The sequence below is a fragment of the Delphinapterus leucas genome, chromosome 9 (assembly GCF_059928025.1).
Source record: "Delphinapterus leucas isolate spDelLeu-1000000601 "Yukka" chromosome 9, BTC_Dleu_Yukka2, whole genome shotgun sequence".
Taxonomy (NCBI): Eukaryota; Metazoa; Chordata; class Mammalia; order Artiodactyla; family Monodontidae; genus Delphinapterus; species Delphinapterus leucas.
Genome location: NC_143137.1, coordinates 59086247 through 59099216, shown reverse-complemented (window position 1 = coordinate 59099216; position 12970 = coordinate 59086247). Strand labels below are relative to the sequence as shown.

Below are 12970 nucleotides of genomic sequence, written 5' to 3'. Positions count from 1 at the left end.
TTATTTCAGTTGTGAAATGTTCAATCCAAACACCCCGTTTTCTAACAATTTACTAATTCTAACAATTTCTAAAAATTTACTAATTCTCTTACCCAATTACTGTCTTCATAATGTTCTTTGATCTTATAGGGCCTTCCAACCCCCCTAATCCCTTTACTTTCTTTTTTTTTCAAATTTATTTATTTTTGGCTGTGTTGGGTCTTTGTTGCTGTGCATGGGCTTTCTCTAGTTGCGGCGAGCAGGGGCTACTCTTCACTGCGGTGCGTGCGCTTCTCATTGCGGTGCCTTCTCTTGTTGCGGAGCACGGGCTCTAGGCACGTGGGCTTCAGTAGTTGTGGCGCACGGGCTTAGTTGCTCCGCGGCATGTGGGATCTTTCCAAAACAGGGCTTGAACCCATGTCTCCTGCATTGGCAGGCGGATTCTTAACCACTGCACCACCAGGGAAGTACTACTTTCTTTCTCTTTTCATTTCCTTCCTGCTCCAGCTTAGAATCCTTAGTCTAACATCAAACACTGTCTGGTCCACATCTCCAAATCCTATATTCTGTTGTCCTTCCATCATATTATGGCAAAGCTCCAGCCCAGGGTCCAACCAACTGTCCATCTCATCCCTGTCCATATTTGTGCTGCCAAGCTCTCTCAGAGGAAGTCAGCCCTGAGGACTGATGCCACTAAAACATCCTGGTCTCCAACCCAACTGGGTCCTCCACACTGCCCGAGTCCATCTTTGTTTCCCTCATCAGCCCTTTCTGCTCTCTTCTGTGACCAACTGAAACCTGCTCCCCTCAGCACCTCCCTTCTGCTCCCTTCAGCACTTCCCACTCAGCAGAATACTTCATCTCCTACCTCACTGAGAAAATAGAATCAATCAAGAGTTCTCTCTGCTTTCATCCACCAAACCTACACACCTATGTATATTTGCCCCCATCCTTTCCTGTTCCTCTGTTACACCAGAAAAAGGTGTCACTGCTCAAATGTAAAACTCACCCCCTGCCTATGCTATGCATCCCATTCACTCCAACATTTTTGGGATCCTCTCTCTGCCTTATGCTTACAGGTTTTTTTCTACTCTTTTTCTTTACTGGCTCTTCCACAACAGCAATATCCTCAAGAGTCTCTACAGGCTTAAAAAAAAAAAAGGAAAGAATAGAAAGAAGAAGAAAAACCCTCTCTCCACTTTCCATCTTCCTCTCCCTGTAGCCAAGCTTCTGGATTTTTCTTCAGCACTTCCTGTTTTCCTCTCACTCCTTACCTCCTTAATCTGTGTTCCACTCTCAATGCACTCCAATGGGACTGTACTTGCCATGGGCACCAGTCGAGTTGCTAAATACAAGGGACATGTGACAGTCTCGATGCTACTTCTCTCAAGTATTTGTTACTGTTGATCACTCCCTCCTCTTTTGCCTTCTTAGTTTTATTATAGAAAATTTCAAACATATTTAGAAATAGAATATCCAACTTCAATATTTCTCAATACATGGCTCATCCTATTCATCTAAAACCACAAGCTCTCCCCTTCCCAAAAGATTATTGTGAAGCAAATCCCTGACATCATGTAACTTCTTCTGTAAATATTTCTGTGTACCTCCTTAAAGGTCAAACCACTTAAAATGATCACAATATCATTATGACACCTAAAATAATAATTCATATTTATCAACAAATATTCAGTCAATATTCACATTTCCCTAAAAGCCTTCTAATTTTTTAATGGGCTGTTTGCTTGAATCAAGATCTTATACAGGATCCATATTGTGAGACTGGTTGAAATGTCTCAAGTTTTGTTTTGTTCTATTTTGTTTTGGCATATAGCTTCCACCCTATTTCTTTCTTTTTCCTTGAAAAAAATTTTTGGTTTTGTTGCTGAAATGAGATCAGTTGTCTTACAGATTTCCCCAGTCTGGATTTGGCTGATTGCATCCCTGTGGTATTATTTAACATTTTGCATCTGTATCTCCTATTGCCTCTAAATTCAGAGATCTGGTAGATTGATAAGATTCAGATTTGATCTGGGGGACAAGCCTACTTCAAAGGTGGTATTGTATACTTCCATAATTATGAAGGTGGTTTCTATTTTTAAGACGTTATCAGCAATAACCATTGCTTAGATCATTAGTGGTTGCAAAATGATAATATTCAAATCCTATCATTTCTTCTTCCCATAATAGCTGGAATATGTCTATAAAGAAAAACTACTCCCATCAACTATTTAGTAACCCTGCAATACAAATCACAGAAAAGACAGAACAAATCTTTGACTCTTTCAGAATGACTGATTCTTTCCTTTAGTTATTAGTGTTTTGTTTTGTTTTTTAAAATAAATTATTTATTTTTGGCTGCACTGGGTCTTCGTTGTTGGGTATTTGTTGCTGCATGCAGGCTTTCTCTAGTTGCAGTGAGCAGGGGCTACTCTTTGTTGTGGTGCGTGGACTTCTCATTGCAGTGGCTTCTTTTGTTGCAGAGCTCAGGATCTAGGCACGCGGGCTCAGTAGTTGTGGCTCACAGGCTCTAGAGCGCAGCCTCAGTAGTTGTGGTGCATGGGCTTAGTTGCTCAACAGCAAGTGGGATCTTCCCGGACCAGGTTTTGAACCCCACGTTCCCTGCATTTGCAGGCGGATTCTCAACCACTGCGCCATCAGGGAAGTCCCTAGTTATTAGTTTTTAAAATAATCAGTTGGTCTCCCTGATATTCTCCAAAGATGACCAATGAGGTTTTATTTTTCTTTTTTCAGTATCATTATGAACTCAATCTATTACTTATAGACAGTAAAAGCTTATTCAGCTTGGCTTCCAAACTCTTTGACAAGAAATTCATAGCGTTTGCTAGCTTCCTTGTTTTCTATTATGATGAAATATTCCAAGCTTATTTTCTACATTTCCTGCTCCAGATCTAGAATCAGTAATTTCTTCCAGGATCTCTGGTTTCTTTTAGTGGAACTGGTATTTAGAAAGCACAATCTGGACCCCAGAAGAGTCATTGCTATTGGATTCGTCATTTGTTTCTAAACCTTTTTGGTAGATAGAGCTGTGAATATGTATTCTTTTGGATTTAGAGGTTAACACACACCATGAGTTCTTACTGATAGGTCCAACTCAAATTTAGGATTATGACAGAGTTTTTACCTAACTTTGTGTATTTGCATCTCCTTTCAACCCTGCTGTTAATATGAATTCTCAATGACATCAACTCTCACAAACATCGATATCAAGATACAAATGCAACAGTATAAGAGACAGTAACAATATGACCATCAGCAATATGAGTACTAGAAGTAGTTAAAGATTTTTGAGGGGAGTCCTTTTTATCCTTAAAATATATCTCATTTGGAATGTATAGTCAAAAATGCAGGGTTTTGAAGTCATTTAGAATTGTCCCACACTGTAAGGTTCTGCATCCAATCTGAGCCACACTAAAGCTGATTTCATGTTACTTCAATGAAAAAGAACCAATTGTAAAACTTATTTTGTTTTATAACTATGTAAAATATTTACATAGTTCCCAAACCAAACTGCCAAGGTATATTCGAAGAAGTATGGCTGTTCATTTCAGCCTCCAGTCTCTCTCTAAGTAATAATTTTTGTGTGTGTGTGGTTCATCTTTCTAACTTTTAAAAATGTATATGTAGATATTTAATTTAGGGGAGGAGGCAAGACAGCAGAATAGAAGGACTTGAGCTCAACTCCTCTCACGAAAACACCAAAATCACAGTTGACTGCTGAACAGCCATCAACAAAAAAGACTTGAACCTACCAAAAAAGATATTCTACACATAAAGCCAAGGAAGAAGCCACAGTGAAATACTAGGAGGGGTGCTTTCACAGTATAATCAAATCTCATACCTGCCAGGTGGGCAATCCACAAACTGGAAAGTAATTATATGGCAGAGGTTCTCCCACAGGAGTGAGAGTTCTGAGCCCCATGTCAGGCTCCCCAGCCTGGGGGTCTGGCATCGGGAGGAGGAGCCCCCAGAGCATTTGGCTTTGAAGGCCAGCAGGGCTTGAGTGCAGGAGCTCCACAGGACTGGGGGAAACAGACACTCCACTCTTGGAAGGCACACACAAGGTTTCATGTGCACTGGGACCCAGGAAAAAGTAGTGCCTTCATAGGAGCCTGGGCCAGACCTACCTGTGGGTCTTAGAGGGTCTACTGGGGAGGCGGGGATCAGCTGTGGCTCACTGGGGGGGCAATGACACTGGTGGCGGAGGCCCCAGGGAAAATTCATCTGCGTGAGCTCTCCCGGGGGTCACCATTTTGGCACCATGACCTGTCCCCACCCAGCAGCCTGCAGGCTCCAGTGTAGGGATGCCTCAGGCCAAACAACCAACAGGGTGAGTACACAGCTCCATCCATCAGCAGACAGGCTGCCTAAAGTTGTCCTGAGCCAAAAGCCACCTATAAACACACCCCTTGACATGGCCCTGCCCCTGTCACCAGAGTGACAAGACCCAGCTCCACCTACCAGTGAGTAGGCACCAGGCCTTCCCACCAGGAAGCCTGCATAAGCCCCTGGACCAATCTCACCCACCAGGGGGCAGACACCAGAAGCAAGAAGAACTAAAACCCTGCAGCCTGAGGAACAGACCACAAACACAAAAAGTTAGGCACAATGAGACGGCAGAGAAATATGTTCCAGATGAATGAACAAGATAAAGAAGAACAACTAAATGAAGTGGAGATAGGCAACTACCTGAAAAAGAATTCAGAGTAATGATAGTAAAGATGATCCAAGATCTTGGAAAAAGAATGGAGGCACAGGCCAAGAGAACACAAGAAATGTTTAATAAAGAGCTGGAAGCTTTAAAGAACAGATACAATAACCAAAATGAAAGATACACTAGAAGGAATCAATAGCAGAATAAATGAGGCAGAAGAACGAATAAGTGAGCTGGAAGACAGATCGGTGGAAATCACTGCTGCAAAACAGAATAAAAAAAAAAGACTTAAAAGAAATGAGGAAAGTCTAAGAGACCTCTGGGGCAACATTAGATGCACCAATATTTGCATTATAGGGGGCCCGAAAGGAGAGGAGAGAAAAGACCTGAGAAAATATTTGGAGAGATAATAGCTGAAAACTTCCCTAACATGGAAAAGGAAACAGTCACCCAAGTCCAAAAAGTGCAGAGAGCCCCAGACAGGATAAACGCAAGGAGGAACACACTGAGACAAACAGTAATCAAACTGACAAAAATTAAAGACAAAGAAAAAATATTAAAAGCAACAAGGGAAAAGCGACAAATAACATACAAGGGAACTCCCATAAGGTTATTAGCTGATTTCTCAGCAGAAACTCTGCAGGCCAGAAGGGAGTGGCACAATATATTTAAAGTGATGAAAGGGAGCTTCCCTGGCGGTGCAGTGGTTAAGAATTTGCCTGCTAATGCACGGGACACGGGTTTGAGCCCTCATCCGGGAAGATCCCACATGCCGCGGAGCAACTAAGCCCGTGCGCCACAACTACTGAGCCTGCATGCCACAACTACTGAAGCCTGCTTGCCTAGAGCCCATGCTCCGCAAAAGAAGCCACTGCAATGAGAAGCCTGTGCACCACAACGAAGGGTAGCCCCCGCTCGCTGCAACTAGAGAAAGCTCTGCGTGCAGCAACGATGACCCAATGCAGCCAAAAATAAATAAATTAAATAAATTTAAAAAAAATAAAGTGATGAAAGAGAAAAACCTACAAGCAAGAATACTCTACCCATCAAAGCTCTCACTCAGATTTAACAGAGAAATCAACAGCTTCACAGACAAGCAAAAGCTAACAGAATTCAGCACAACCAGACCAGCTTTGCAACAGATGCTAAAAGAACTTCTCTAGGCAGAAAAGAAAAGGCCATAACTAGAAACAAGAAAATTATGAACAGGAAAGCTCACTGGTAAGGGCAAATATACAGTAAAAGTAGGAAATCATCCACAAACAAATATGATATCAAAACCAGCAATCATGAGAAGAGAAAACAAATGTGGCATATTGGAAATGCATTTGAAATTAAGAGACCAGCTACTTAAAACAAACCTGTATATACATAGACTGCTATATCAAAACCTCATGGTAACCACAAACCAAAAATCTACAATAGATACACACACACGAAAAAAAAAAAGCAATCCAAACACAACAATAGTCATCAAATCACAAAAGAGAACAGAAGAGGAAGGGAAGAAAAAAGACCTACAAAAACAAATCCAAAACAATTAACAAAATGGCAATAAGAACATACATATCGGGGCTTCCCTGGTGGCGCAGTGGTTGAGAGTCTGCCTGCCGATGCAGTGGACACGGGTTCGTGCCCCGGTCCGGGAAGATCCCACATGCCGCGGAGCGGCTAGACCCGTGAGCTATGGCCACTGAGCCTGCACGGGCCGGAGCCTGTGCTCCGCAATGGGAGAGGCCACAACAGTGAGAGGCCCGCGTACCGCAAAAAAAAAAAAAAAAAAGAACATACATATCGATAATTACCTTAAACATAAACGAATAAGTGCTCCAACCAAAATACATAGACTGGCTGAATGGATACAAAAACAAGACCCATATATATACTGTCTATAAGAGACTCACTTCAGATCTAGGGACACATAGAGAGTGAAAGTGAGGGGATGGAAAAAGGTATTCCATGTAAATGAAAATCAAAAGAAAGCTAGAGTAGCAATACTCATATTAGACAAACTAGACTTTAAAATAAAGACTGTTGCAAGAGACAAAGAAGGATACTACATAATGATCGAGTGATCAATCCAAGAAGAAGATATAACAATTGTAAATTGTAAATACATATGCACCCAACATAAGACCACCTCAATATATAAGCCAAATGCTAACAGCCATAAAAGGGAAAATCGAGAGTAAGACAATAATACTGGGGGACTTTAACTCCCCACTTACATCAATGGACAGATCATCCAGACACAAAATCAATAAGGAAACACAGGCCTTAAATGCCACATTAGACCAGATGGACTTGATATTTATAGAGCTTTCCATGCAAAAGCAGAATATACATTCTTCCAAGTGCACGTGGAATATTCTCTAGGATAGATCAAATGCTGGGCCATAAAGAAAGCCTTGATAAATTTAAGAAAACTGAAATCATATCAAGCATCTTTTCTGACTGCAATGCTGTGAGATTAGAAATCAACTACAAGAAAAAAAAACTGTGAAAACCATAAACACGTGTAGGCTAAACAATATGCTACTAAACAACCAATGGATCACTGAAGAAATCAAAGAGGAAATTTTAAAAAATACCTAGAGACAAATGACAATGAAAACACAACAATCCAAAACTTATGGTATGTGGCAAAAGCAATTCTCAAAAGGGAAGTTTATAGCAATACAATCTTACCTCAGGAAACAAGAGAAATCCCAAATAAACAACCTAACCTTACACCTAAAGCAACTAGAAAAAGAAGAATAAGCAAAACCCAAAGTTAGAAGAAGGAAAGAAATCATAAACATCAGAGCAGAAACAAATTAAATAGAGACAAAGAAAACAACAGAAAAGATCAGTGAAACTAAAAGCTGGTTCTTTGAAGAGATAAGCAAAATTGACAAACCTTTAGCAAGAATCATCAAGAAAAAAAGAGGGCTCAAACCAATAACATTAGAAATGAAAAAGGAGAAGTTACAGCTGACATCACAGAAATACAAAGGATCATAAAAGACTACTACAAGCAACTATATGCCAATAAAATGTACAACCTAGAAGAAATGGGCAAATTCTTAGAAAGATACAATCTCCCAAACTGAACCAAGAATAGAAAGTATGAATAGACCAATCACAAGCACTGAAATTGAAACTGTGATTAAAAAACTCCCACCAACCAAAACTCCAGGACCAGATGGCTTCACAGGTGAATTCTATCAAACATTTAGAGAAGAGTTAACACCTATACTTCTGAAACTATTCCAAAATATTGCAGGGGAAGGAACACTCCCAAACTCATTCTATGAGGTATCACCCTGATACCAAAACCAGACAAAGATATCACAAAAAAAGAGACTTATAGGCCAATATCACTAATGAACGTAGATGCAAAAATCCTCAACAAAATATTACTAGCAAACCAAATCCAACAAACATTAAAAGGATCATACACCATAATCAAGTGGGATTTATCCCAGGGGTGCAAGGATTTTTCAATATCTGCAAATCAATCAGTGTGACGCACCACATTAACAAACTGAAGAATAAAAACCATATGATCATCTCAATAGAAGCAGAAAATGGTTTTGACAAAATTCAGCACCCATTTACGATAAAAAGTCTCCAGAAAGTGGGCATAGAGGGAACCTACCTCAACATAATAAAGGCCATATATGACAAAACCCACAGGTAACATCATACTCAATGGTGAAAAGCTGAAAGCATTTCCTCTAAGATCAGGAACAAGACAAGAATGTTCACTCTTACCACTTTTATTCAACATAGCTTTGGAAGTCCTCTAACCACAGCAATCAGAGAAGAAAAAGTAATAAAAGGAATCCAAGTTTGAAAAGAAGTAAAACTGTCACCATTTGCAGATGACATGATACTATATACAGAAAATCCTAAAGATGCTACCAGAGAACTACTAGAGCTCATAAACAAACTTGGTAAAGTTGCAGGATACAAAATTAATACACGGAAATCTCTTGCATTTCTATACACTAACAACAAAAGATCAGAAAGAGAAATTAAGGAAACAATCCCATTTACCACTGCATCAAAAAGAATAAAATACCTAGGAATAAACCTACGTAAGGAGGCAAAAGACCTGTACTTTGAAAACTATAAGATGCTGATGAAAGAAACTGGAGACGATACAAACAGATGGAAAGTTATACCAAGTTCTTGAATGGGAAGACTCAATATTGTCAAAATGACTATACTATCCAAGGCAATCTATAGATTCAATGCAATCCCTATTAAATTACCAATGGCATTTTTCATAGAACTAGAACAAAACTTTTTAAATTTGTATGGAAACCCGTAAGACCCTGAATAGGCAAAGCAATCCTGAGAAAGAAAAACGGAGCTGGAGGAATCAGGCTCCCTGACTTCAGATTATACTACAAAGCTACAGCCATCAAAGCAGTATGGTACTGGCACAGAAACAGATATACACATAAGTGGAACAGGATAGAAAGCCTAGAAATAAACCCATGCACCTATGGTCAATTAATCTACGACAAAGGAGGCAAGAATATACAATGGAGAAAAGACAGTCCCTTCAGTAAGTGGTGCTGGGGAAACTGGACAGCTACGTGAAGAATGAAATTAGCACACTCCCTAATACTGTACACAAAAATAAACACAAAATGGATTAAAGACCTAAATGTAAGATTGGACACTATAAAACTCTTAGAGGAAAACACAGGCAGAGCACTCTGACATAAATCTCAGCAGTATCTTTCTGGATCCACCAGAACATATTTCTCTGCCGTCTCATTGTGCCTAATGAAAATAAAAACAAAAATAAACAAATGGGACCTAATGAAACTTAAAAGCTTTTGCATAGCAAAGGAAACCATAAACAAAACAAAAAGATAAACCACAGAATGGGAGAAAATATTTGCAAACGAAGTGACCAACAAGGGATTAATCTCCAAAATATACAAATAGCTCATGCAGCTCAATATCAAAAAAAAACCAATCAACGCAATCAAGAAGTGGGCAGAAGGTCAAAATAGACATTTCTCCAAAGAAGACATACAGATGCCCAAAAAGCACATGAAAAGATGCTCAACTTTGCTAATTATCAGAGAAATGCAAATCAAAACTACAATGAGGTATCACCTCACACCGGTCAGAATGGCCATCATCAAAGTCTACAGACAATAAATGCTGGTGAGGATGTGGAGAAAAGGGAACCCTCCTACACTGTTGGTGGGAATATAAATTGGTAAAACCATTATGGAGTACAGTATGGAGGCTCCTTAAAAAACAAAAACTAGAATTACCATATGATCTAGCAATCCCACTCATGGGCATATATCCAGAGAAAACCATAATTCGAATAGAAACATGCACCCCAATGTTCACTGCAGCACTATTTACAGCAGCGAAGACATGGAGGCAGTCTAAATGTCCATCAACAGAAGAATGGATAAAGAAGATGTGGTACACATATATACAATGGAATATTAGCCACAAAAAAGAGTGAAATAATGCCGTTTGCAGCAACATAGGTGGACCTAGAGACTATTATACTAAGCGAAGTCAGAGAAATACAAATATCATATGATATCACTTATGTGGAATCTAAAAAAATGATACAAATGAACTTATTTACAAAACGGAAACAGACTCACAGAGTTCAAGAACAAATTTATGGTTACCTAAGGGGAAAGGTCGGGGGAGGGATAAATCAGGAGACTGGGATTAATGTGTACACACTACTTTATATAAAATCATCAACAAGGACCTACTGTAGAGCCCAGCTCAATATTCTGTAATAACCCATATGGGAAAAGAATCTGAAAATGAACTGAATCACTTTGCTGTATACCTGAAACTAACAAAACATTGCAAATCAACTATAAAATAAAAATTAAATTTAAAAAATATATAAGTAAATATTAAATGGTGACAACATACTATTTACGTTTCTCATTTAAAAATATAGTGACCTCTATATTCTAGAGATCACTTCATAATAAGCATATGGACATCTTCATTTCTTTTCTACATCTGAATGGTACTCCTTCATGTGGATGTATCATACTTTTGATTTGTCCAGTGTCCTACTGATGGACTTTTGGGGTTTTTCCAATGTTTTGCTATTCAAGGTAGTCTTTGAACAAATATCCCTCTGCATAAGTCTTTTTCTTATTTATTGCTAGTACATCTTTGGCACAGAATCCTAGAAGCGGGAATTGCTCTGTCAATGAGCAAATATGCATTCATTATTTTTAGATATTGCCAAATTCCCCTCCATTAGCGTTGTATCATTTGCATTTCCAATGACAATGTATTAGAATGGTTGTTTCCTTTCGGTCTCCTCACAGAGTATGTTATCTTTTGGATTTGTGTCAGTCCCATAGTTGAGGTTTCTCAGCTTGGTTTGAGTTTGAATTTCTAAGTGGGGTTGCTTTTCATACAGTTAACAGCCAATTCTCTCATCTTGACACAGTCCTCTCCATTAATACCCAGGAAGCCCTATACGCAAACAATTGTAATTTTTTCCTATTTCTTGGGTTGTTACTTTTTAATCTTTTTTTCTACCTCCATTTCTCCTGTTTATTTCCTAAATATTTCTCTTTCTCTGCATTGTGTTTTAGCATTTCTTTTAAAGTCCACTCCTTGGACTTAATAATCGTTCTGATTGCAACTAGGTCCGTATGAGCAGCCCAAAGCGCTCCCTCTGCTTCTGTCCCAATTATCAAACTGCTTAGTGAGGGTTGTGAATTGTGCCTCCCAGCCACCTTAAATACGACCTGTACATCACTCCTCAGCAACATGCACCTCCTTGGGTGTTCTCCACCGCAATGAATGCCATTACAGATCTCCAGTTGCCCCAGTCTTAAACCTGGGTTTCTTCCTGCTGACTCCCTCTCTCACCTTCCTTGTATCAAATCAGTCACCAGTTTCTGTGGCTTTTACCTCATAAATGGTTCTCAAATCCATCTACGTCTCTCCATTCCAAACTACTGATCTAAGCCACTGTCATTTCTTCCCTGGACTCCTGCACCTTCCCTTCCAGGTAGCTTTTTCTAGTTTTTCTTGCTCCCAAACATGGTCAGAATTACTTGTGAAAGCACAAATAGGATGGTGCCGTTTACTAGCTTAAAAACCATCAAAAACTCAAAAATAACCCAAAACCAAGAAACCCAAGTCCCAAGTCCTGTATTTCCATAGGTACAGATGTATGTGAGTAAGTACTGCAATGCTCTGGACACTCAACACTAAACTGATAGCAGAGGGTACCTGGGATGGAAGGCAATGAAGGCGATGTCAGGGGCAGGCTTAGTATTGGTGAAGGAGGACCTGTTTTATCATTATTTGCATTGTTTGAATTTTTACAATTAAGAGTGTTCTCCAGTATTACTTATATATGTTAAAATAGATAAAACGGACTGAGAAAGTGAGGCTTAACTAGCTCTGAGGCAGGTCGGGTTCACCAGAAGGTTGTACAAATTCCTAATGCCAGGTCTCCCGGAAGAGACTAAAGGTTCCCTACAACTACTCGCAGGAGACAAAATTGTCCTCTTCCCCTATGTATTACCTGGGAATGTAAATCAAGATTTTCTTACCTTTGTGGTCCACAGTTTGACGGTCCAGTCGAACGACGACGTGACAAACAGGTGTGAAAAGTCGATTGGGCCCACTGCCATGTGGCAGTTAATTCCTGTCACTGGCCCTTGGTGGCCTTCGAAGACTTCCCCAATACCTGCTTTGCTGCACAAAGACCACACAAGAGCAGAGTTTCAGTGCCCTTCGCAAAGCACTGATAACTTTACAAAAACCAGGCTTGTTTCTGCGTGATTACTTCTCCATAATTTAGCACAGCCATAAACCATCAGAGATGAAACCACTTTCAGTTACCCTGAGAGAAATAAATGCTAAACTACTCTTAGTGACTAAAAAGACAATATGGGGTGATACCATCTTTTTAATCTTCTGAAGTTAATATCAAATTTTTATCATTTAATCCTTTTTCAGGAGTGCCTCAAAGCCCATCACTGTGGTTGCAGCTGCTTTGATGCAGAACACATACAGCCGGTCCTCTATAACCGCAGACGCGGAGCCCGCGATATGGAGGTCTGACTGTGTTGCTCCGTTTTATAGAAGGGACTTGAGCATCCTCGGATTTTGGTACCTGCAAGGGCTTCTGGAACCAATTCCTCGTGGATTCGGATACCAGGGGACGACTATACACTCAGATCTCAAAGCTTTCATATTTATAAGATGATTCTACTCTTGTGGTGACTTTGACACAACTCCCATTTTAACTCCTTTCGGGGAGCCTATTGGCTATAAAGCTCCATATAT

General features: G+C 39.8%; 1 protein-coding gene across 2 annotated transcripts in view; it reads right to left on the bottom strand.

The window, feature by feature from the left end:
- The window catches only part of LOC111181261 (cytoplasmic dynein 1 intermediate chain 1), a 146745-nt gene that overhangs the window by 66814 nt on the left and 66961 nt on the right, over positions 1-12970 (bottom strand). For both annotated transcript variants that reach the window (XM_022586503.2, XM_089917652.1), the window contains exon 8: positions 12232-12376. In XM_022586503.2, the coding sequence (XP_022442211.2) occupies positions 12232-12376 (145 nt within the window). The remainder of the gene's footprint in view (positions 1-12231; positions 12377-12970) is intronic.